The sequence below is a fragment of the Arvicanthis niloticus genome, chromosome 9 (genome assembly GCF_011762505.2).
Source record: "Arvicanthis niloticus isolate mArvNil1 chromosome 9, mArvNil1.pat.X, whole genome shotgun sequence".
In the NCBI taxonomy this organism is placed as follows: domain Eukaryota; kingdom Metazoa; phylum Chordata; class Mammalia; order Rodentia; family Muridae; genus Arvicanthis; species Arvicanthis niloticus.
In genome coordinates, this window is record NC_047666.1 from 58,386,548 (window position 1) to 58,409,874 (window position 23,327).

The 23,327-nt window shown below is 48.8% G+C and overlaps 1 protein-coding gene across 1 annotated transcript; it reads left to right on the top strand.

The window, feature by feature from the left end:
• The first annotated feature begins 1,068 nt into the window (after positions 1 to 1,068).
• Il17ra (interleukin 17 receptor A) lies at positions 1,069 to 22,122 on the top strand. The gene is made up of 13 exons (XM_034512455.2): positions 1,069 to 1,346; positions 9,002 to 9,026; positions 9,837 to 9,983; positions 10,663 to 10,775; positions 11,201 to 11,327; positions 13,308 to 13,355; positions 13,551 to 13,714; positions 15,097 to 15,180; positions 15,602 to 15,686; positions 16,391 to 16,402; positions 16,599 to 16,706; positions 18,420 to 18,464; positions 19,392 to 22,122. Exons 1-13 carry the CDS (start codon positions 1,209 to 1,211, stop codon positions 20,891 to 20,893), a joined length of 2,598 nt encoding a protein of 865 aa, XP_034368346.1. The 5' UTR covers positions 1,069 to 1,208; the 3' UTR covers positions 20,894 to 22,122.
• Positions 22,123 to 23,327: the final 1,205 nt, after the last annotated feature.

The window sequence follows — 23,327 nt, forward strand, 5'->3', positions numbered from 1 at the left end:
GCTCTTGCAATACAACTCCAGCTTCAAAACCAAAAGCAGAGAAATCACTACCCAAGACCCTTGTTTTCCTTCCAAACCCACGAGCCTATTTTTACCTTTTCTCCCCCTCTTGGTTTCTAGAGACAGAGTTTCTCCATGTAGCCCAGGCTGGCCTGCAACTCACTCAGGCTGGCCTCGAACCTGGAGATCTGCCTGCCTCTGCCTCCCAAGTGCTGCAATTAAAGGCGCGTGCCACCACACAAGTTATCTTTACCATTTCTCTCCTCTCTTGCGTTCATAACGGTGAAAAGGCCAGTCTCTCCAGGGGGCCCTAGAGGACATCCCCAGAGTAAGAAACTCTGTCCATTGTACTGTTCAGTCCCCCGGCCTCCAGTCCTCAGCTTCCACGCCTCTGCCCTCTTACCCTGTGTCCCCTGCCCAGCCAAACTGCACTCTGTGAGGCCACAGTAAGACTCCTTGAAAGAGTTGGCTGTCTACACAGGCTGTCTACACTTCCCTCCTCTGATCCACTTTTAACCCTTCATACTTAGCAATGCCGAAGCCCCCATCTCTGTTCAGAATGATATTTTTGCTTTACTCAAGCCACGAGGTAACTAATTCACTGTCCAGGGTTTGTTTGAATGTGCGAGTGTATGATTCAACGCTTAAAGGGAGAAAAGACAGAGTTTCATGGACTTGCCAAATAAGGCTTAAGCTATATGGTCCGGCCGTCAAAGACTTGAAATTAGTACAGAAAAACGAGTAATGAGCATTAGGACGATGAGATGGTCTCGTTTCTCCATTAACAGCGCTACAACACATAAAAACTGAAGGGGAGACTGAGTAAACAAACTCCCTTGAGTCCTGAGTTGGGAATTAGACTAAAATGACTAAATGGAGAAACAGATCAGTGTAAACCGGGAGGCTACGACGGCGAGGACAATCATAGCTCCACAGCAAGTTGACAGCTTGATAGTTGACCTATCTTTGCAGAGCAACATTCAAGGTGAACCAAAGAGCGCACCTGGGCCAAGGCGGGGGCGGGACCAGAGAAAGGACAGCCCCGCCCAAGCCCCGCCCCGAGAGGCCCGCCCTCGGGGGAGCCGGAAACGGGGCGGAGGAGGTCGAGCGGAGCCGACCAGCGCCAGTCCTCGGCTGGGAAAGCCCATCGCAGGCCCTCGCTGTCCCGCGGAGCCAGTGGCGAGCGCTCCGCGACGGGGCCGAGGGCCATGGCGACTCCGCGCCGCTGGCCACGGATCGCTCCCGGGCCCGTGTTGGGATGGCTGCTTCTGCTGCTGAACGCGCTGGCCCCGGGCCGCGCCTCCCCGCGCTTCCTCGACTTCCCGGCCCCGGTCTGCGCGCAGGAGGTGAGAGAAGCCGGGCAGAGCGAGGATGCCCGGGCCGTCGGGGGTGGTGGGGAGGACGGCGGAGGGTGGCGAAGAGGTGTCAAAGGAGCGGGAGTGGGGAGGGCCGTCGGGAGTGCGAAGGTTGTCAAAGGTGCGGAGAGTAGTCTGCTGTGCGAAGGGGCGGACGGCCCAGGCTCCGGCGGGCTCCGGGAGGCTGAAAGTCCGCCCTAGGGACTCGGAGGAGGTCCCGGGCATGGGCGCAGCGTGGAGGCGCTGGCAAGGACTCCGGGAGTGGAGTCGCGGTGACGGGAGTTCTGGGGATACTAAGCGGGTGGTGGTGTCACTGGTAGCGCGAGGCGGGGTGACGATTCCGTCCGGGCCTCTGAATTGGAGGCACCAGAGGCTGGCAGCTCAGGATGGACAGAGACCTAGAGAAGGGTCCTTGGCAGGAGCTGAACCGGTCTGGACTGGCCCCTAACTCCTTGCTCCCTGAGCAGTCATTCTCCAGCTCTCCCATGCTCAGGCTCCCCACCCTGACCCCGGGGGTCCTCACAGGTTGGGTAGTACAGCCGAGCCCGGTGCCCAGGGAAATCAAACAGGATGTGGGTTGAAAGATGCTGTCCATCTCATCTTTTTTCATCACCACGTGTGTCCCAGAACCAAGAATGGCAAAATTGAGCTAACATGTGTGGAAGTCTGCCAATTTGTTACTGCCAAGGAGGACCACCCCACCCCGACTCCCCGCTGCGCTGCTAGGAAACTGACACACCCCTGGCGGTTGAACTTTGCTGTTGAACCCTCTCGTTTGTCAAAACAAAACAAAAAACAACGAACCTGCGTAAAACATAGTGCCCGTTCCACAAATAAACTTTCCTTCGTTTCTCCCCCTCAAGCCTTCCCTTCCTCCGCTGGTTTTTCTAGCCCCTTCCCCTCCACTTCCACCGCTGACCCCAGGAACTGTGTTCAGTAGCTGAGTCAGAGGATATGAAACAAAAGGATAGTTCTCCGTATCTAATTTTGTAGATTTACCAAAAGGGTAGAGAAAGGGTGACTATTTTACTGGAAAAACGTGGTTTTTTTTTTTTTTTTTTTTTTTTTTTTTTTTTTTTTAGTCTGAGGGCGGTTGGGAAATATCATAGTGATGCCCATACTGGGCAAATCAGAGTGACATCTTCAGACTGGACAAAAGTGTCACAACGTGGAGAATTGCTGTTTGTTTCTGGCTAGTCATTTGCCAAGGGCCTCCCAACAAGTAAACTGAAAGTAAAGAAATCTGCCTGGGACTCCAGGGCCAAGTTGTCTTGGATGTAGGAACTATCTTGTAAGGCAGCCTAGAACAAGAGTTCTTTGCACAAGCAGTGTGTGCAGAATCCAGGGAAGAGAAAATGCCTTCCAGCTGGGCTGTTCTTCATTAAAAAGACATTTGAGCAGTTCTGATCCAGAGCCGGAGCCTCAGAAACATATTGGTTAAAGCATCCATTCTCACTGGTGGAACGTGTCCCTAGGTGAGGCAGGGGCAAGTGGAAGTTGGGGGTGTCTCTGGAGCAGGAGAGGGAGATGGGTGGGAGCGGAGCTAAAAGGTGGTGAGGTCTGCAGAAGCTCACCTAGACGCTCAGCCACAGTCCCTGACATAAATCCTGGGGGTCTTTTAGGGTTTGGTTCGGTTCTATTTATTTATTTAGTTATTGTTATTGTTTGTTTGTTTTTGTTTTGCTTAGTTTTGTTTTCCAGACAGAGTTTCTCTGTGTAGTCCTGGCTGGCCTGGAACTCACTCTGTAGATCAGGCTGGCCTCAAACCTGGAGATCCACCTGGCTCTGCCTCCCGAGTATCATGGCCCAGTCACTGTTTTTATTTTTAACTTAGATTTTGGGTTTTTTTTTTTTTTTAAATTTGTTTGTTTATTTGTTTTTTGTATGTTTTGCCTTCATATATGTATGTGTGCCACATGTATGCCCAGTGTCCGTGGAATTAAGAGGACATTGGATCTTCTGGAACTAGAATTATAGTCGGTTGTGAGCCAGCATATGGGTGCTGGGTCTCACCTGGGCTCTCTGTAGGATAAGTGCTCTTCCCTGATCATTCCAGCCCCTCAAAGGGGTTTGCCTTTACTTGGAAAGCTGCTGGCAGCCACATTTCTCTGCAGCCTCCCTTCTGTCTTCTCTGTTGCCTCCCCGACAACTGGGCTCCACAGGCTGACAGCTTCCATTTCTGTTGGCTTTGAAGTCCTTTTAAAAATAAGCTTGAGCTGTGGGTGTGGCTAAGTGGGCTCTGGGTTTCATCCCCAGAACTGCACAGAGGAAAAACACTGTTCACACACACACACCACATACACCATACACACTCACACACACCATACACATACAAAAACTCACATACACGTATACACACACATACACATAATCATTCACACATATTGACACACACCACACACACAAATACATATACCATGCACACATACTCTCACACACCATACACATATAAATACACTTATGTACACATTCACACACACCATTCACACATATTGACACACCACACGCACACACTCACGCCTGTTGTTTTAGTGGACACAGCATGCCTTATTTCTACCATGAGAGGACTGGATGAGACAGCTCAAAGGGAGCAGACCACTTTCCACTTGAAAATTACTTTAGCAGTCAGTGACTCCCTCCTGTGACTGGAAAGAGGCTTCCCTACACCTGCTCTGTTCCTTGTTTCCTGCTGCCAGCACTAGAGGCTTGGTGAGTATGTGTGGCATGAAGTACAAAAAATACAAGAAGGATGAAGGAAGGGCCCCCTGTTTTTCAAGCAGGGGTAAGCTGAAGCCATTGCACTTGTTTGGGCTGGCTGGAATTAGCACCTCAAAACCTGGATGACTATAATGTTTCCACAGAAACCAACCCTGAAGACACCAGAATCGATCGTAGTTCCAGGGATGTTTTTTTGTTGGCCTGTCTAGGGAGGCTTTTAACTGCCGTTCTTGAGGAAGCCCTGTAAGCAGCACCCGAGAGTTCGTCAGCATGAATGCTCACACTGTTCATAGACAGGATATATGTTACCATTACCAGTTCGTTTTCCTGAGTACTTGTGGTTTTGACTTGCGGTAGAGTGACTGTTTGGCATCGCCCCTTTGTCTTGTGGTTGCCAGAAGCTGTGCTCAGCCCTTGCACTCTTCCCTACGTTAAGAAGTTGTGTTCTGTGGGTGCCCCTCTGGTAGACACAGTCCTGTAGGCAAGGCTGCAGTGCCAGTGATGTAGTCAGCAGGAGCAGGTCCTGCTCCCGTTGTTCCAGCCCTCACCCTGGCTGCCTTTGTACTCTGCCACCAGAAGACTTTAACATCAGTTAACAAGGATCAGAGCAGAGCTTGGTGCTCAGTGAGAAGAGCTGGCCCCAGCCAAGCCTCCCCTTCTGTTCTGCAGCTCTGTGTCCTCTCCTCCCAGGTTGTGGAAAGGGCCTCCACATGGCTCTGTCTGTGAAGGCCTCAGCCCATGTTATACTGGGGTGCTCCACCAACCTGTGTCAGGCAGTTGGTAATGTTTGCTCAATGCCCAGAGCTAAACACTTCTTTAATCATCCTGCTCTGAGTACAGAGGAGAGGTCTATGTGTTGTAAACATCCCTTTACTTGAGGTAGCATGGCAGTGCTGGGCATGGTTCTGGAGCAAAGCAGGCTTACAGTAGCTCTGGAGCCTGCAGCCACTCATCCTGCACCACAGGTGTGAGTCGCCTAACAGTGGAGACACGTTCTGAGATGTGTCTTGGTAGGTGACCTAATCCTTGTGTGAACATTGAAGAGTACACACACACAAACCTGAATGGTATCATCAGTGGCTTCATGCAACCTCCAAAGATGTGGTAATCAGATATGTAAGGCTGCTGCCAGCATTACAGTGTACAGTGGTGAACTTTTAAAGTATAGGAGTATGCTTAAAATAATGATAAAAGGGGCAGTTCAGTAAATATTAGCTGCCAACATGGTCTCTTCGTAATTCTGAATATTCTCTGATTTCTACAATGTCGTTTATGAGGAGGTTGCTGATAAATGCTGTTTGTTTGTTTGTTTGGTTGGTAGGTTGGTTGGTTTTGTTGTTTTTTGAGAGGGTTTTTCTCTGTAGACCAGCCTGGCCTTGAACAGAGCACCACCAGGGAGACACTGAGATTTTTGTTTAAAAGAGGATATCTTGACTCACCTTTAATCCCAGCACTCAGAAGGCAGAGGCAGGAGAATCTCCGAGTTTGAGGCCAACCTGGTCTACAGAGCAAGTGTACAACAGGGCTATAAAGAGAAACCCTGTCTACACACACACACACACACACCTCTACTGCACAGTGATAAGTGTCCTTCTGTTTGAGGAAATGAGTGGTTGGTTGGTGTTGATGCCAGGGAGCGCAGGGGTGAGCACGATTGCAGGTATGCTGTTGGGATTGAACCCAGGCTGTACCTGTCCTTAAATGTTTCCTAGTGAATTATCCCTTAGTCCTAAGAATAGGAACTCTGGAAGGATTGAGGAGGCAGCTGGGGAGGAAATTATGGGCAGAACAAGATCTATATTAGTAGTGTCCAAAGACGATACCAAATGCATTTTATATTATTAAGAAGATTACAGGGGCTGAGACACTTTGTGGGTAAATGCTTGATAAGCAAGCAATGAAGGCCTGAGTTCAGATTGCTACCAGCCACAAGCCAGGTGTGGCAGCTGTGCCTATAGCCAGTGTCAGAGGACAGAAACAAGTGGATCCCGAGGGCTCACTGCCAGCTTAGAACAGTGAGTTCCAAATTCAGTGAGAGACCTTGTCTCAGAGGAATAAGGTAGAGAGAGTAAGACCCTGTCTAATAACAGGAGAAGGTAGAGAAGCTACGGGGGACGGTGTTGTGACCTCAACCTCTGGCTTCCACACATCTGCGCACATGTGCATGTGCACACCCCAACATCAGTGTAAATCCTACATGGAAATTAAATTACAAGTAAAAATTAACAGGGGCTGGAGCGATGGCTCAGTGGTTAAGGATACTGACTGCTCTTCCAGAGGACCGGGGTTCAATTCCCAGCAACCACATGGTGGCTCACAACTACTTATAACTCCAGTTTCAAGAAGTCCTACTTCCTTCTCTTATCATCTTCTGCTGGCATGCATATGGCACACAGATATACATGCAGGCAAAACACCCACACACATAGAATAATTTTTTTCATTTTAAAGAAAAATATGTTCTTTCCCAAATAATATTCTCATTTGCTTATCTCATTTTTAAATCTTTTGTTTAGATTAAAATCATAATCTTTCATCTTTAAATTCATTTTTATCAAGTAATATAGGGGTTCCTTTTTAAAAATTGTACTGGGATATTTAAAACAGCTCCCTATGTCACACCCAAACCTTCTCCCCAAAGGCAGACACTTACAATGGACCTGGTTGTTTCTTTTGACACCTACATTTTTGCAGTGTGCCTTTCTACTTACCTTTGTAACAGAGGAAACATCACTTGCTCCTCGTCTCTCCTTTCCCACTACGTTTGTATGGTTTGATGTTCAGCTTCCTATCGCTCCAGCAAGGCAGCCGTCATCTCTGGTGAGGCAAAAGATGCACTTAGATAAACATTCTCCCTGTAGTTCCTCCCCTCTGCCCTTCACAGATGATCACACATCCAACTATCAGCAGGCAAGACTGAAACTGTAGCACTTGAAGTATCAAGTTATTTCTGTCAGTTGTAGCAAGCTTGTCAGCTAAGTGTTTCCAAACCCCTCCTACTTCCTCCTCTTGTTAGGATAGGTACCATTTTGTCTTCGATTTTAAGTAGCTACTGATGGGTAACAGGGAGTTACCCCAATGGAGTACAGCTGCCTGTTGTTTCTGTAAGAGTTCCCACTCTCAAGACCAGTTTCTGTCCTCTGTGTCCCAGTTCACAGGAGTGCTAGATGGGACGAGAGGAGCAGGCTTAATCTCAGAACATAGTGTGGTGTGTGTCTTTCGGAGTGAGCAGAGACTTGAAGATGGTTCTTGTTTTAAACCTGTGAGGAACATTTGGCAGGCTGTGATGTTAGCCCAGGGGCAGTGAAGGACAGTTAAACACAGAGAACTGGGAGAGGTACATAAAGTCTGGACCCCAGGAGCATGTGAACTAGTGTCCCAAACAGGTAGGAAGGACACAGACAAAATAGCAGACCCAGAATGGATCCTGGCATGACATCAGGATCATCCTGTGGCCTATTATATGAATGAACGCTGGGGCATTACATCACCCTGAGTCCTGCACTCTGTTCCCTCCAGAGAGGCAGCTGTCAATCAATGTCCATCCTAATACAGTGTGTTACTATGCACCCATCATCTAGGTCTTGCCTCAGCTTCACACCAGCTTCATGGGATGGTGTGGGCCAATCTGGGTAGTTCAGGCCCTGAAGTGGCAGAGCCTGAATTTCAGAGCTTCCTTCCTTGCTACCTTGTCAGCACTGACTGTGGAGGTCACTCCTTAGAGCCCCAGACTCTAGCTCTAGAGGATGTCCCCTATCACTTGTGACAGATATTGGCAGGGAGGTGGCTGTATGGGCACTGTTGCCAGTGCACTATACACAATGAGTCAGGGTTTCATGCACTGCATCCGGACTAGTCAGAGTTCTGTGCATTTCCTAAATTGATGGCCAGTCTGAGAACACCAGCCCAGTGTTTACAGGCTGTGTGTGTGAAGCAGAAGTGAGAAGTGAAGGTTCTGCTTCATTATCTCCCATATCCACATCCTGCCCTGGGTCTTTACTCCTATGGTTAGTCTAATTCCTAACAACAGTGTGAAGTTGGTATTAGACTTTTCTAATTTTATGTTGAAGAAATTGAGGCTTTGAGTAAGGTGGTTCAATCAGGGCTGTGAGGGTAGGGTATGTATGTGGGGTGTGTGTGTGTGTGGAGGGTGTGTGTGTGGGTGTGGGTGTGTAAGAGAGAGAAAGAGAGAGAGAGAGAGAGAGAGAGAGAGAGAGAGAGAGAGAGAATGAATATGGAAGAGAGAGAGACAGACCCAGAACGGTTATTTAAACTTTTCCTAATGACTTTACAGGGGCTTAGTATATGTTTATGACTGATCTGCAACAGGAATTATATAAATTCGATGCTTTTCCTCTTAGGAAAATTGGAAACCTTGGAATTTAAAGACCTTCGCCAGATAACCCTCTCTTTGGTTTTGTAGGGGTTTTTTGTTTGTTTGTTTGTTTGTTTTTATTATTCTTTCTTTTTACTGTTAAAATTCCCAACCCATAACAGTTACTCAAAAAACCTTCAATGCTAGCCTTGCTTGGCAGCCCATGCCTTTAGTCCCAGCACTCAGGGAAGCAGAGACGAGCTGTTCCCTGTGAGTTCTAGGTCAGCCAAGTCTAGGCTATACTGTGAGACCCTGTCCCCAAAAGAAGTATTTAAAAAAAAAAAAAAAAAAAGATTAAAAGCCTCCAGTTCTGTTTGCTGTCTGCCCACCACTCACCTCCTTGGCTGAACAAAGAGGGAAGAAAGTGCACAAGACTTTTGGCTACTTGGCAGCAGAGCAGCTCCCAAAAGTGAGCCGTGAGGGAGTTGGGGGAGGGGGGAACGGCTCTGTGAGCCATGGCTGTGTGAGCCGCGCTCAGGGGCCTCAGCTGGGCCCCTGAGACCTGGAGCCTGGTCTTTCTCATCTGTAATCAACACTTCCTTTCTTCCCACAGGGGCTGAGCTGCAGAGTTGAGAATAGTAAGTCCTCTTTTGTGTTCCACTTACTGCCTCAGTTAACACAGTGAGGGCCTCCTGCTAACTTCCACAGGACAGCCTCCTGTGTGCTGTGTTCTGGATGGGGGTTGTCACTGTCAGCTGGGCCATCTTGTTATAGGTGTCCGTGCTCCATGAGGAAAACCTTCATTCATTATGCAAAATGCAGGCAGTGCCCCTCTCCCCCTCACCCCCATCTGGGTTTTGGATGCTGCCGGGGTGGTACCCTAGTGCACCTAACTATGCCTGTCCCATTCAGCTGGTCACAGGATCAATGGTGCTGGCTTGGTTTTGGGGTTTTGGGGTTTTGGGGTTTTTTGGTTTTTTGTTGTTGGTCTATTTGTTTATTTACCTGTTTGTTTTTTGTCTGTGAGAAGTTTTTTCCTATGCTGGATATAGAACCCATTGCTAGACTCAGTAGACAAACTCTTGCCTCTGAGCCCAGGGATAAGGCACAGACTTCAAGTGTCAGTGCTAATTAGAGGCCATGACAAATAAAAAATAAGGAAGCTCTCACTGCTGCCCCTCTCTCCTGTGCCCCTATTTCCAATGGCTGCCTCTTTTCAAAACCCTTCTCCCCAAAGGTTCTTTGCTTCTTTGCTTGCAGAGCTTTGTGGGCATCTCAGACCAGCATTAGAAAAGAGCAAGCTGGGGTAAGAGCTCGCCAGGCACACAGCTGGAGGTTGAGAACAGCTGCAGACCTGGAACCTTGTTGGAACTCACCGCAGGTCTCTGAACCCTCTAGGCAGATCTCAGGGTCTTGGCTGCAGGTCTGATAGTTGTTCTCCTCAACAGGCACTTGCCTGGATGTCAGCTGGATCGCCCCTCAGAACCTGACCCCGTCCTCCCCAAAAGACATCTATACCAATCTGAGCATCTCCTCTACCCAGCACGGAGAGTTCGTGCCTGTGTTGCATGTTGGGTGGACCCTGCAGACAGATGGTGAGTGGCCACATCAGCCAGCTGCGGGGTTTGCGTTTGGGAGGAGCTAAGTCCTGTTTGGTACTGGGAGGCTCCATCACTTACACAGTGAGAACTTTTCCAGTGTTCAGTGTGTGCCTAGAGAGTATCTTCTGTTCACAATCTTTATGCAAGGCCTTCCTTTGCATCAGCTTTTTATTACATGGGAAGAAAAGGGCAAGTGGTTAATTTTATAAATAATTTCAAATATTTGGTAGAAAAAAAAAATGGTAGCAGTTTTCCTGCTGCTTTTTCTCTTAGCTTAGGAGCCAGAACTTTTCAAAACATACTCCAAACCTCTTTAGGGATGATTACTTGCAGAATTTCTGAACATAGCCAGCCCCAGATCTGTGAAGGGGCAACAGCAAGTGCTGTGTGTGGGCTCTAGCTGGTGTTCTAGATGACAACTCCAGCAGCCTCTGGGAGGAGGAGCATGTAGCTGCTGTTACATTATGTCCTGTTGCCAGGGCTCTGGCCACATGGTTGCAGAGTCTCTATTGCTTCCTGCTGTAGGCTGTCCCTTGTCCCACTAGGAGGTACTTTCTGCCAGGCCTAAGAGGGGGGAAGTGGGGAGTTAGGTAACAGGGCAGATGGAGAAGAGCCACACCCTGGCAGGGGGTTGATCTGCATCTGTGTTCTCCTTTTCCTTCCTGGCCTGCAGCCAGCATCCTGTACCTCGAGGGTGCAGAGCTGTCCATCCTGCAGCTGAGCACCAACGAGCGGCTGTGTGTCAAGTTCCACTTTCTGTCCAGGCTGCAGCATCATCAGAAGCGGGTAAGAAGACAGCTTCACCTAAGTGACACCAGTACAGGCTTCTGTCCCAAAGGTACACCTGACTGAAAGGATGAGTTCAAGATGGCAGCCTGCTATGAGCCCCAGTGAGGGACAGAGTCTGGTACACCTGCTGCTTCTTATTTCTCCCACCCGACAAAGGCACTTGATAAGGGTGGTTTACTCTCGTGCGTGCGTGCATGCATGTGTGCATGTGTTTGTGTGTGCATGCAAATGGCATGGCCATCTACTGGTAGAATTTTTAAACAGACAGAAAGACAAAATTAGCATGCCTCTAATGTGAGACTCTGTGGTTACCCTTTTAGCCTTGTGTTTGTTTGCCTGTTGGCTGGGAGGTGTGACACTGGGACTTTGCACACAATGGGTGAAGGCATTGTATGACCCATCCCATCGCCTCTCTTCCTCAGTGGCGGTTTTCCTTCAGCCACTTTGTGGTAGATCCTGGCCAGGAGTATGAAGTGACTGTTCAACACCTGCCCAAGCCCACCCCTTATGGGGACCCAAACCACAAGTCCAAGGTCATCCTCGTGCCTGGTAAGTGCCCTTCCAAGCATCCACAGAGCTGCAGATCCAGGGGCTGGGTGTGCCTCTAGCTGAGGCCAAAGCCTTTTTGTCTTGAAGGCAGAGTTTGTCCTCTGTTATATGGAGAGACCCCAGAATATGTTGGCAACTAGAGTCCCTTCCTCTGTGCAGAAAAGTAGCTTCCATCCCAAGAAAGTACCAGATCCCTGTAGGGTGGTGGCCTATACTCAGCATGGACAGTTTCCCTCAGTTTGCTCACTTCCCCCTGCATCCCACCTGCCTTTGACTAGCACCCACCCTACACATCCCACTGTCCTGGCCCACCAGTCCATGCTGTTTGAGATTGCCAACTCACCTCTTAGGAGCCATCAGTTTTTCCGGGTCACTTTCTGTCTCTGCATTTCCCAGAACCTTGGCCATTACTGACGGCATTTCTCACTGCACCTAGTAGGTAGTCAGGAAATTTTGTTTTTTGTTTTATTGGTGGCTATGGAGAGGGAACTTGGAACCTAGGCACACACACTGGGAAGTTAGCCACATCCCAGCCTAAGAAAGGCTTGTTAAAGATGGCAGCGACTCCCCCACTCTAAAGCACACACTAGAATGAGTACACACACGTGTGCTTACCTCCTTTCTTCCCACATATCTGTACTCTGACATGATTCCAGATGCTGCCAGTTTGCTTTCACTGACCTCTGAAAAAGTGTCTTTTATTTGCCAGGCATAAATACTGCCTCTGTCTGCTAACCTGGAAGCTTCTAGCCTTAGTACCTTCTAATCTAGGCCTAGCACATTTTCTGCCTCTGACTGAGACTTACTGCTGAATAAGCTCACCCTTTCTTGTAATTTCTAATATCTGGCTCAACTGATTCAACTCAGCTGTTCTGGCTCAAACTCCTCTCCAAGCTGACCAATTCAGTCTAGCTTCTCTCTCAACCCCTTTTTGCTCCACTTGGCTTCAAACTAACTCTGGCAATCTGCTCTAATCTTCGATCTTCCCCTATGTGTTGCTTATCTCTCTGCAGCCTGTCTCTGTACCTCTGTCCCAGTAGAACTGCTTCCTTTCCTCTCTCTGCACTGCTCTCTTAAGTTGCTTCCCTTATCTCTCTCTTCTTGTGAGAATTGGGCATATCCTTTTCTGCCAAATCTCTCTGATTCATCTCTTTGTCTGTCACTCAGTTAGACATCACTTTAAACCTGTTGCTTCCTTCTACAAACTAACTTTACCTTCATTGTTTGGGATTAAAGATGTGCACTAAGGGCTGAGTGACACTACAACTAGAAACACTTTATTTTAGTAAATAACACAATCTCAGGGTTCACAGTGTGATCAAATGTCCTGCAATACTCTTCTCTAGAATTAATTTGTCAAAAGCAGTAGTTTCCACTGTATGTGCTGGGCCCAGGACATCACACACAGGAGGACTCAAAGAGCACTTGCTAAAGAACTGCTCTCCCTCCTCCTCTACCCCTGGGGACTTGTTAGAAACACTGATTCTAGTGGGGGGGGGGAGGGGGAGGGGGAGGGATGGGGGGGCAGAAGGGTATAAAGGGTAAGGCAGGGACTGCTCTTGTTAAAGAAGGCAAGCGTGAGCTCAGGAGGAATATGCCTGAGTCACGAGGGATTCCTAAAAGAAGGTGTGACTGCCAGCCAGGCTGCCCCAGTTTGATGGGATCTCTGGCCAGGGGCAGCTGGCTAGGCCTAGAACAGGCTGTGAAGGTGTGTCTTTGAACAGGCTCCCCAGATGCATGACAGTCATGCCTCCCTCCCCCCATGTCAAAAATCTGGAAGAACAGGCTGGGTGTGATGGCTCACACCTTTAATCTCAGCACTTGGGAGGCAGAGGCAGGTGGATCCTTGTGAGTTTGAGGCCAGCCTGGTCTACAGAGTTAGTTCCAGAACAGCCAGGGATATGTAGAGTAACCCTGTTTCAGAAAACAAAACAAAAGCACTAAAATCTATAATTTCTCTTTTATTACTGGGGTTGGCAGACTGTGAGGACATCGGGATGAAGAGGACTACATCATGTATGAGCTCAGGTAACTGGCTGGCCTGGGAGACCTTGACCTGGGCACATTAACTTGTATATAATAAAATTGAATGTGTGTGCACATGAACTTGCACATAGTAGAGTAAAATTGGGTATGTGCACAACTGTGTGCTGGCCCATATGATACACATGCCCATGGAGACACATACCCTCCTCACTCCCAACCTCCACTGCATCCTTTCAGGCAGCCTTTGGGATCCTAACATCACTGTGCAGACCTTGGATGCACAGCATCTTCGAGTGGACTTTACCCTGTGGAATGAATCCGCCCTCTACCAGATCCTGCTGGAAAGCTTTTCGGACTCAGAGAACCAAAGATGCTTTGATAAAATGAAACCAATATCTGCGGTACTTGTATTTCTTATCCCCTCAGACATAGATTAAAGTATCTCTCAAAGGTTAAGGAAGGTTAAGACCTCCCTCCATACTGGTCCTAGCTAACCCTATTGCTAGAGCCCAACCTGGACTCAGGCTCACTTGGCAGCTGCCTTTCCCTCTCAAGGAAGTAGAGGGCTCTGGTGTCTTGGCAGTTTGTTGAAAATAATAGTTTGTGAACATAGGTTGAGGAAGTGTCAGACTTTAAATCTAAATACAGAAGTCTAAGTTCTCTTTTTACTAAATCTCAAAGTGAAGTTCATAGTAAATTGAAAATTGAAAGAAGTAGAATAAAAGTCTCTTCAGAGCCTTTTCCCTGTCTCCTCCCAGGAGGAAGAAGTAGATTTAAGCTAGTCATAAGGTATTTAGTTGTTAACTACAATTTTATTTTATCTCAGCAATCTAGTAGAGATTCGACTTAATAAACTCAGTTGATTTGTATTCAGTAGATGTAAGATAAAGTCTTATAGTCCTTAAATAACATACATTAAACTTAAAAGTTTGCTTATGCCTTTGAAGGCCTTGGGCAAATGGTGTCCTAAACTTGACGTTAAGGGAACTAATTATCGGGTAGTGGGAGGGTTAAAGCAGCAAGAATCAGTAGAGTGGCAAGCTCTGAGACTTTGTTTTCTGAGGCAGAGTTTCTCTGGGTAGCACTGGCTGTCCTAGAACTCCTTCTGTAAAGTAGGCTGTTCTCGAACTCAAAGGGATCCACCTGCCTCTGCCTCCTGAGTGCTGGGATTAAGGTGTATGCCACCACTGCCCTGCTAAATTTTGTTACTTTTTATATTTTCCTGATAGTTACCTGTTTTGTTACTTTCTATGTTTTCCTGATAGTTACCTGTTTCAAGGTCATCTCATCTATTACTGACTCCTCAGTTGGTAAAGCAGAGCTATCTCCCAGCCCACTGTCCTACCCCCGTTCTCCACACCCCATCCAGCCCATGGTCTCAACACCTCCACAGTCTTGCCTGGTCTCTTTATTTGGCTGTGTTTATTCTACTTTCTCAAAACTTATTTTTAAATTTAAAAATAAATGAGGGCATTTATTTAAGGAAAATAGATGAGGCCGGGTGAGAGCGGAGAGTGTGCTGTGCACCCTGTACCCCTGCTGCATATACATAGGTTGGAGCTCCAGCAGCCAGAGCAAAGAGGGAAATGCCCACTACTAAGTATGCTTATAAGTTCATCACGGCTAGTCACTCTGCAGAAATACCAATTTTTCTGGACCAGAAATCAGAAAAACATTTCTCCCTCTGGCATTTATAAGAGAGGCACTGGTCCACGAAGGGCCACTTTCCCAGTAGACAACACCAGGGTCTTACCCAGCTAACTTCTTCCACCCCTCTCTCTAGCTCAGACAAGAGGAATTCCACCAGCGAGCCAATGTCACATTCCCTCTAAGCAAGTCTACTTGGTGCTGCCACCACCGAGTGCAGGTGAGTTGGGAGAGTGGTAGGAGAGCAGGAGCAGGTAGCCTTCCATTCAGAGTTTGATAAGGCAGCCAATGGGTAGCTCCATCACTACTGCTAGGAGCTCTGGCTAAATCACAACACCTTTCTGCCTTTCTCCTGCTAGACCTCCCAGCCTGGTAGGGGCTTTACTCTTTTGTATGGGTGGGAGAACTTATTGAAAAATAAAGAGGGTAGACAGGTTGAGATAGAGTCTTACTGTATTTCCCAGGCTAGCCTGAGGAGACCATCTTGGCTTGCCAAGAAGCTGGGATATAGGTGTGCACCACCACATGCTGTTCAACAGTCATGTGGAGACTTGAGCCTGGCAAAGCAGGTCTGTTACACACAGATTGCTTCTTTTGCCATGAGAGTATGGGTTGGCATCTTCACCCTTCTACTTCCCCAGGTCCAGCCCTTCTTCAAGAGCTGCCTAAACGACTGCCTGAGACATGCTGTGATTGTGCCCTGCCCAGTAATCTCAAAGGTCACAGGTAGGAGAGGAAGAGTCGTCCTTGGTGTGTGGGGTAAGACTGTGTCTACTAGAGAGGAGTCCTGTCTGTGGAGACAGGGAGGTTGAGCTAGAGCTGCTGGTTTCCACGGTAGAGTGCAGGTGACCTCCCTGGGTTAGCCTCCTCCATGCCTTTCACTAGTTCTGCACCCACAGGCAGAGGACTTAACCTTTCTTATCAACTCAGTTTCCTTGGCCAAAAAAAAAAGAGATAGTTATTCTCAGAGAGTTAGGACTATGTACCATGGAAGTACTTTAACATGCCAAGCTCAGATATGAGAAACTCGAGGCCCAGATATTAATTTCCCCTGTTCACATACCAAAGCCATAACCCTGGGTTTCTACTTGAGCTTGGAGGGGTCGGCAGCCACATGTTCCTGGCTCTCTGCTTCTGTCACATGTAGATCAGACAGGGGCCAATGTGACACTGTGGTGGAAGGAGCCCTGGCCCCCATGGGTAGAGTGGAGTCTCTTAGAGCTTTGGCTGAAGGGGCTCCATGGAGAAGGCTACACCAAGTGTAGTTATGTCTGTCTTCAGAGTTAAGGTTGTCATTGGTATCTGATGTGTGAAGGTCATCAGTGGGCATCTCGGATAGGTTAAGCCATTGGTGGGCATTTGTGACTTGCATAGATGACTGCTGATCATTAAGACTAATGCTTTCCCTGTTTCCTTTTATTCTATTACAGTTTCCATGCCAGGTAAGTCCTTCCTTCAGTCAGGGTCATTCCCAAGGGACCACATGAGGTCCCAGCTGATCCCTGGGCCAGCCCTGAAGGCATGCTGCACCCACAGCTAGCCAATGGGTGAACTCATCAGTATAGCCTGTTATAGGCCATAGCTGACAGAGCCTGAGCTGGGGGCGCGGGGCCAGCCAGACTCACTTTGCTCTGTTAGTTACAGACTACATTCCCCTCTGGGTGTATGGCCTCATCACACTCATCGCCATTCTGCTGGTGGGATCTGTCATCCTGCTGACCATCTGCATGACCTGGAGGCTTTCTGGTGAGGAGTGCGCCATTGCTTCCCTGTTTCTGCCTTTTCCCTGGAATTAAAGGCTAGCTCCATGTGGGAGGTTTCGGAGTCTCAGGCTTCTCTCTGGCAAAATGGCAGTAATAATGATATGTACAGCATAAGGCTGTGTGAGGGTTAAAGGATGTAATGAATGAGAAGTCTTTCCTCAGAACCAGGCACATGGTGTTTGCTCAAGGCTGTTCACTACGGTGATATTTTTTTGTTAAAGTTAGTATTTCTAAAGTCAACAGGTTGGAAGGAGCTAGTGTAGAATTTCCCTGCATCAGCCATGATCAGTCAAGTAGCAGCAAACATGACTTCATCCCCAAGTCCCCAGCCTTTGGCTCTGAGGTCAGAGAGGCATCTGAGGGACAGCAGGGTATGGTTGAAAAGGCTCAGGCTCCTGACCCTGAACTTACAAGGGAAGACCCTCACTCCTCACCAGCTTGGTAGTCACAGAAGACTTAGTCTTAGATTCCTTTTCCTTTTTTGGTAAAATGGGATACTAAGGCCTCCAAGAGCCTAGAGTAACTGTTCATTCCCTGCCTACTCTTCCACTGGCTGAGTTTTTACAGGGAGTAGGTGTGTTGACCCTGCTTTCCCTGTCCTGTGATAGAAAGTATCTGTGTATTGACCCTGCTTTCCCTGTCCTGTGATAGAAAGTATCTGTGTGTTGACCCTGCTTTCCGTCCTGTGATAGAAAGTATCTGTGTATTGACCCTGCTTTCCGTCCTGTGATAGAATGTATCTGTGTGTTGACCTGGCTTTCCCTGTCCTGTGAAAGAATGTATCTTTGGCCATCTGGGAAACCTGCTTCTACCCTTGCTGATGTCCATCCAGACCATGGTTTATCTTGAATCGTGGGGTCCACAGATTCTGGGGAGGGTCACATGACATTTCAGGCTGATGCTGAACCATGTCCCATGTGCTATTATATTTTCTACTACTCATTAGAGTATCTTTGACAGTTCTGCTCAAAGGCCCAAAGAGCAGGACTGAAATTAAGATTCTAAAGCTCTTCCTTAGAAACCAAAGTGTAACTCAGGGCAGAGTGCTTGCACAATATGCCCAAGGCCCTGCTTTCCCTCCCTGGACCACAAAGAAATAATCCTCCTGGTCACATGTCCAAGGAGAACAATTACTTAAGAGTGTAGTTCCCTTTCTTTACCTCAAGGACACCAGGAGGAAATGTTGAAAGGGCCATGGGGACTGCTTCTATCAGGCAGTGATGTAAGATGTCTGCTTCCTGTGTGAACTTCCCTTCCCTCCAGTAGAATCTGCTCACAGAGGCTTAAGTAGCAGAACCGCAGGAAGGGGCCATGGAGTCCACCCCAGCTCAGGTCTGCAGCCCCCAGCTTGCTTGGCGAGTACCACAGAATAATCCAGACCTCAGCTGACTGAAGGACCCAGCACTTCCCACATAACCTTGAGAATGTCCCTCCACAACCCCACTCCTCAGAAACAATGAAGTGTCAGAGGCATTAGTTCACCCAGCTTACTGGAACGGCTGACCCAGGGCTCACACCTACACAGCCACATTATTTGGTCTCTGCAGAGGCCCAGAAATGTCTAGTGGTCACCAGCTGGGGCCCGCTCCCCTTGTTCACCTGTGTTATTAAGCATCCTTCCATGAGACACCCGTGAGCCAGTCAGTCCTTATTTCTCTTTGGAATAAGTCACTCAATAGATTTCTTTTCCTTGCAGGAGCTGCTGATCAAGAGAAACATGGTGATGACTCCAAAATCAATGGTCAGTAGCGCATGCTCTGTGGGAGTCTGCCTGCTTGCTGAAGCCTGCTGGGTTCCTGGGGTAGATGGACCTGTTGTGTCTCTGGTCAGACTCCTGAGTCCTTTCAGAAGGCCCCACCCTTACTTAGGACACAAGTCTCCACCTCATGCAAAGAGGGCTTTGGGATGCCCCAAACACAGGGCCTGGAGTTCCTTTCTTTAATTGCTTAGACAAAGAAGAGCAGGGAAACATTTTTCAGAGAGAACCCTTCTGGAATGGGTGCTTCTCCTCTGTGAGCATTGGGCCTTTAATTCTTCTGATGTATTTTGATTTAGGGGGGCTCACTCTGCAGGCTTCCCTGGCCTGCAACTTTCTATGTAGATCAAGCATAGAGATCCTCCAGCCTCTGCCTCCCAAGTGCTTGGATTAAAGGGGTATACCACTATGTCTGGCGTTTTACCCTCTTTTTCATTTAAAATGATGAAAGCATCAGCCAATGACCAGCTAGAGCTGTGTGGAGGAAAGTGGTGGTGGTGAAGGAGTGGATGGCGAAGGACTGCTTCCTCACACACCACAAGGCAGTGTAGCAGCATCTGGTCTACCAGAAGGCTGTTTGCCGAAGGTTGAAAGCCAGACTCTGCCTTCGATGCAGGAAGCTCATAGGCTGGCTCTAGAGCAGTGCTTCTCAACCTTGCTAATGCTGCAACCTTCAGTACAGTTCCTCATGTCGTGGTGACCTCAGCCATGAAGTTATGTTTGCTGCTGCTTCATAAGTGTAATTTTGCTGCTGTTATTCATGACATAAATATCTGATATGCAGGCTATCTGATAAATGATCCTGTGAAAGGGTCCTTTAACCCCTGAAGGGTTGAGAACCGCTACTCTAGCGGGGAAGCCCAGTCCAGTCCTGGACATGAGGATCAGCACATGTTTCTTTGTCTCTTACAGGCGTCTTGCCGAGAGCAGACCTGACTCCCCCTCCCCTGAAGCCCAGGAAGGTCTGGATCGTCTACTCAGCCGACCACCCCCTCTATGTGGAGGTGGTCCTAAAGTTTGCCCAGTTCCTGATCACTGCCTGTGGCACTGAAGTAGCCCTTGACCTCCTGGAAGAGCAGGTTATTTCTGAGGTGGGGGTCATGACCTGGGTGAGCCGACAGAAGCAGGAAATGGTGGAGAGCAACTCCAAAATCATCATCCTGTGTTCCCGAGGCACCCAAGCAAAGTGGAAAGCCATCTTGGGTTGGGATGAGCCTGCTGTCCAGCTACGGTGTGACCACTGGAAGCCTGCTGGGGACCTCTTCACAGCAGCCATGAATATGATCCTGCCAGACTTCAAGAGGCCAGCCTGCTTCGGCACCTACATTGTTTGCTACTTCAGTGGCATCTGTAATGAGAGGGACGTCCCTGACCTCTTCAACATCACTTCCAGATACCCTCTTATGGACAAATTTGAGGAGGTTTACTTCCGGATCCAGGACCTGGAGATGTTTGAACCTGGACGGATGCACCATGTCAAAGAGCTCACAGGGGAAAATTACCTGCAGAGCCCTAGTGGCCGGCAGCTCAAGGAGGCTGTGGTTAGGTTCCAGGAGTGGCAAACCCGGTGCCCCGATTGGTTTGAGCATGAGAACCTCTGCTTAGCAGATGATCAGGATCTCCCATCCCTGGATGAAGAAGTGTTTGAAGACCCACTGCTGCCACCAGGGGAAAGAATTGTCAAACAGCAGCCCCTGGTGCGGGAGCTCACTTCTGAAGGCTGCCTTGTGGTAGATGTCTGTGTCAGTGAGGAAGAAAGTGGAGTGGCAAAGCTGGAGCCTCAGCTGTGGCCACAGAGAGAGCTAATGGCTCAGACCCTGCAAACCATGGTGCTGCCAGCAGAACAGGTCCCTGCAGCTCATGTGGTAGAACCTGTCCATCTTCCAGATGGCAGTGGAGCAGCTACCCAGCTGACCATCCCAGAGGGCAGCGAGGCTTGCCCGCTGCTGGGGGTCCAGAGGAACAGCATCCTTTGCCTCCCCATGGACTCAGATGACTTGCCTCTCTGTAGCACTCCAATGATGTCACCTGACCGCCTCCAAGGCGATGCAAGAGAGCAGCTAGAAAGCCTGATGCTCTCGGTGCTGCAGCACAGTCTGAGCAGACAGGCCCAGGAGAGCTGGCCAAGGCCCAAGGTGGTCCTCAATAACTGCACGCCCTCTGAGGAGGAGCAGCGGCAGTCAGTGCAGTCAGACCAGGGCTACATCTCTAGAAGCTCCCCGCAGCCTCCTGACTGGCTCACAGAGGAGGAAGAACTGGGACAGGGTGAGTCAGTTGAGTCTCTCTCTCCTGAGGAACTACGGAGCCTGAGGAACCTCCAGAGGCAGCTCTTTTTCTGGGAGCTTGAGAAGAACCCTAGCTGGGACAGCTTGGAGCCACGGAGACCAGCCACAGAAGAGCAGGCTCCCTCCTAGGCCTCCTGATCCTGCTACTTAAGAGGATGTATATTGTACTGCGTGTGGATGTGTATGGGAAGTGCCCAGCCTGGAGATGTGGACACCCGAGGCTGACATAATGTATACCTGAAGTCCTAGCACTTGGGGACTGAGACTTGATGATCTTAACCCAGGGGTTCAGGGCCAGTATGAAAACATAGCAAGACCTCAGAGAAATAACTGCAAACATCTTGGTTCTGATCCCTAAACACTCCCTTTTACCTGATATGAACATCTCTCTGGTCATCATTGCATTAGAATCTGCAGCCTGTTCCCAAAGCTCATAGCCAAGTGTGTCACTCATTCCTTGAACATTTATTCTGTACCTACTATTCATCAGGCATTTGGAGTTCAAAAACAAGTTATATGACACAGCCTTGGCCACTAAGAAGCTTAAAATTCAGTAGGGATGTAAAATTAGCCAGGATGCTGCCTTGCCTGCAGAAGAACCCCAAGAGCCTGGGGGTGGGGTCTGGGCAAGAGGGGAGCTGCTTTCCTGGGAGGGGAGCAGCCTGCAGATTGAGTATTGTGAAGGAACCAGAGCTCAGGGTGGAGAGAGCTTTGTGGGCTGGGGTGGGAGCAGCTGGGGACTCTTTTCATAAGTGGATCTGTTGCTCTGTGGGGGAAGAAACCGTGTGCCAAATATACCCAGAAGTCTTCTCAGAACAGTTTTTTAGAAAGAGTCTGTATAGAAATGGGTAATGCAAAACTTGAGAAGCAGGAAGAGGCGTGTGAAATCCTGTGCTCATGTGCTGGCTGCCAGGCCGTGGGAGGGCTGTGGCATGTAATTCTTCATGGGCTGCTGCCGCCAGATCCCAGCAGCTTGGGAGTCTAAGATCCCTCAGCTCTACCTCAGGGTACAGTGATGGAGCTAAAAAAGATGTGAGGGTAGTGGGAATGGGGGGCCCATGACAGTGGAGAACAGGGTAGGCCCTCCAAGGTCAGAGGAAAGTATGTCACTGTATGTCACCTATGAGGAGAGGTTGTTTAAAGTAGTCCTGGGGCGCCCTCTTGGGGCAGACAGCAGCCTTGCAGTTTAGGTTCTAGAGAATGCACCAGTCTGCATGTCCTGGCTACCCACTGCCAATTGTCTAGACTTCAGTGAGAAAAGGACCTGGAATGCTGTGGGAAGAGTGAATTCAGTGGTTGTGTGTGTGCATATGTGCGCGGGCGGTAATGAAGACTTAATAAAGTTACTGTATTGGTAAGAGTTCCTGGTTGTTATTGAGTCACCTCTTACCACAGGTCAGGAAGTTCCTACTTTTTGAATCGTTACAGACAAATCTTGCCTAGCGTTAGCAAGCCCTTAAGGTTCCAAGTCTCAGACAGTGTGGCCTATATTCAACCCTGCAGCAGCCAAGGGCCACGTGAGAGAGAGGAAGCCCCTCCCACCCATCAGCCTTTTCCATTTCTGTTTCTTCTCAGAAATTCAGGCAGCGAAGGTCTTTGAGTCTAGACGCCAGTCAAGCCTATGACATCCCCTGCCCTAGCTTCAAATATGGACTTAAAGATAAGTTCTCCCAGCATCAAGTCAGCCCCACATCAGCCCAGAACTGCTCCCCACGGTGTCCAACTCACTCGGGGCTCACAACCCTCAGCTCCTAGCTGCTGCCGTGAGCGCGTCAGCACGTTGGCTCGTCTCCCCGCTTTCTCTCCTGAGATCTTGTAGAGACATCCACACATCACACTTTATCCCTATGCTTGGCACATTCAGAGTTCAGTGACAAACAGTGTGATCAGCTTTAGGACACTTCTGTAGCTCAGAAAGAAGCCTGGTGCTCCTCATTCCTCCCCTACCTCCTCAGCCCCAGGCAGCACCAGGTCTGCCTTCTCTTTCTAGACACATCGGTTCTAGATTTTCCATATAATAGGATCAGAATTCTCAGGGGCTTCTTGACTATTTCATCTTTTTCATTCCTGTCCCTACTTAGAGGTCTTAGCTCATCACAAATGTTAGAAACTCTAGAAACTAGACAAACACCAAGATCATCAAGAATATCAAAACCATTCCTTTATGCTTGTATTATTCTGAACCACGCTTAATGAAACTGTTTTTGGCCAGGCATGGTAGCACATTTGAGTCTCAACAGGAGTTCCAAGCTAACCTTAGTTATAGTAAGACCCTGTCTCAAGACAGGAAAAAAATTTAAAAGGTGGCCCCACAGGTAAAGTGGCTTGCCGCCCGAGCTTGATGTCCTAAGTTCAATCTCTAGGGCCTACCTGCAAGGAGAGACTCTGATCTCAACACACACTGCCTGTGAGTGTGTAGGCACACGTGCCAGTAACTAGGACTAAGTGAACCCCTGTGTGGGGATTAGGTGTGGCTCAACCGTAGTATTTGTCTAGCACACGTGTGCCTCAGCAAAACCAGAGAAGATGCCTGAGCACTTGCTGCTTTCTCTGAGGACCCAGG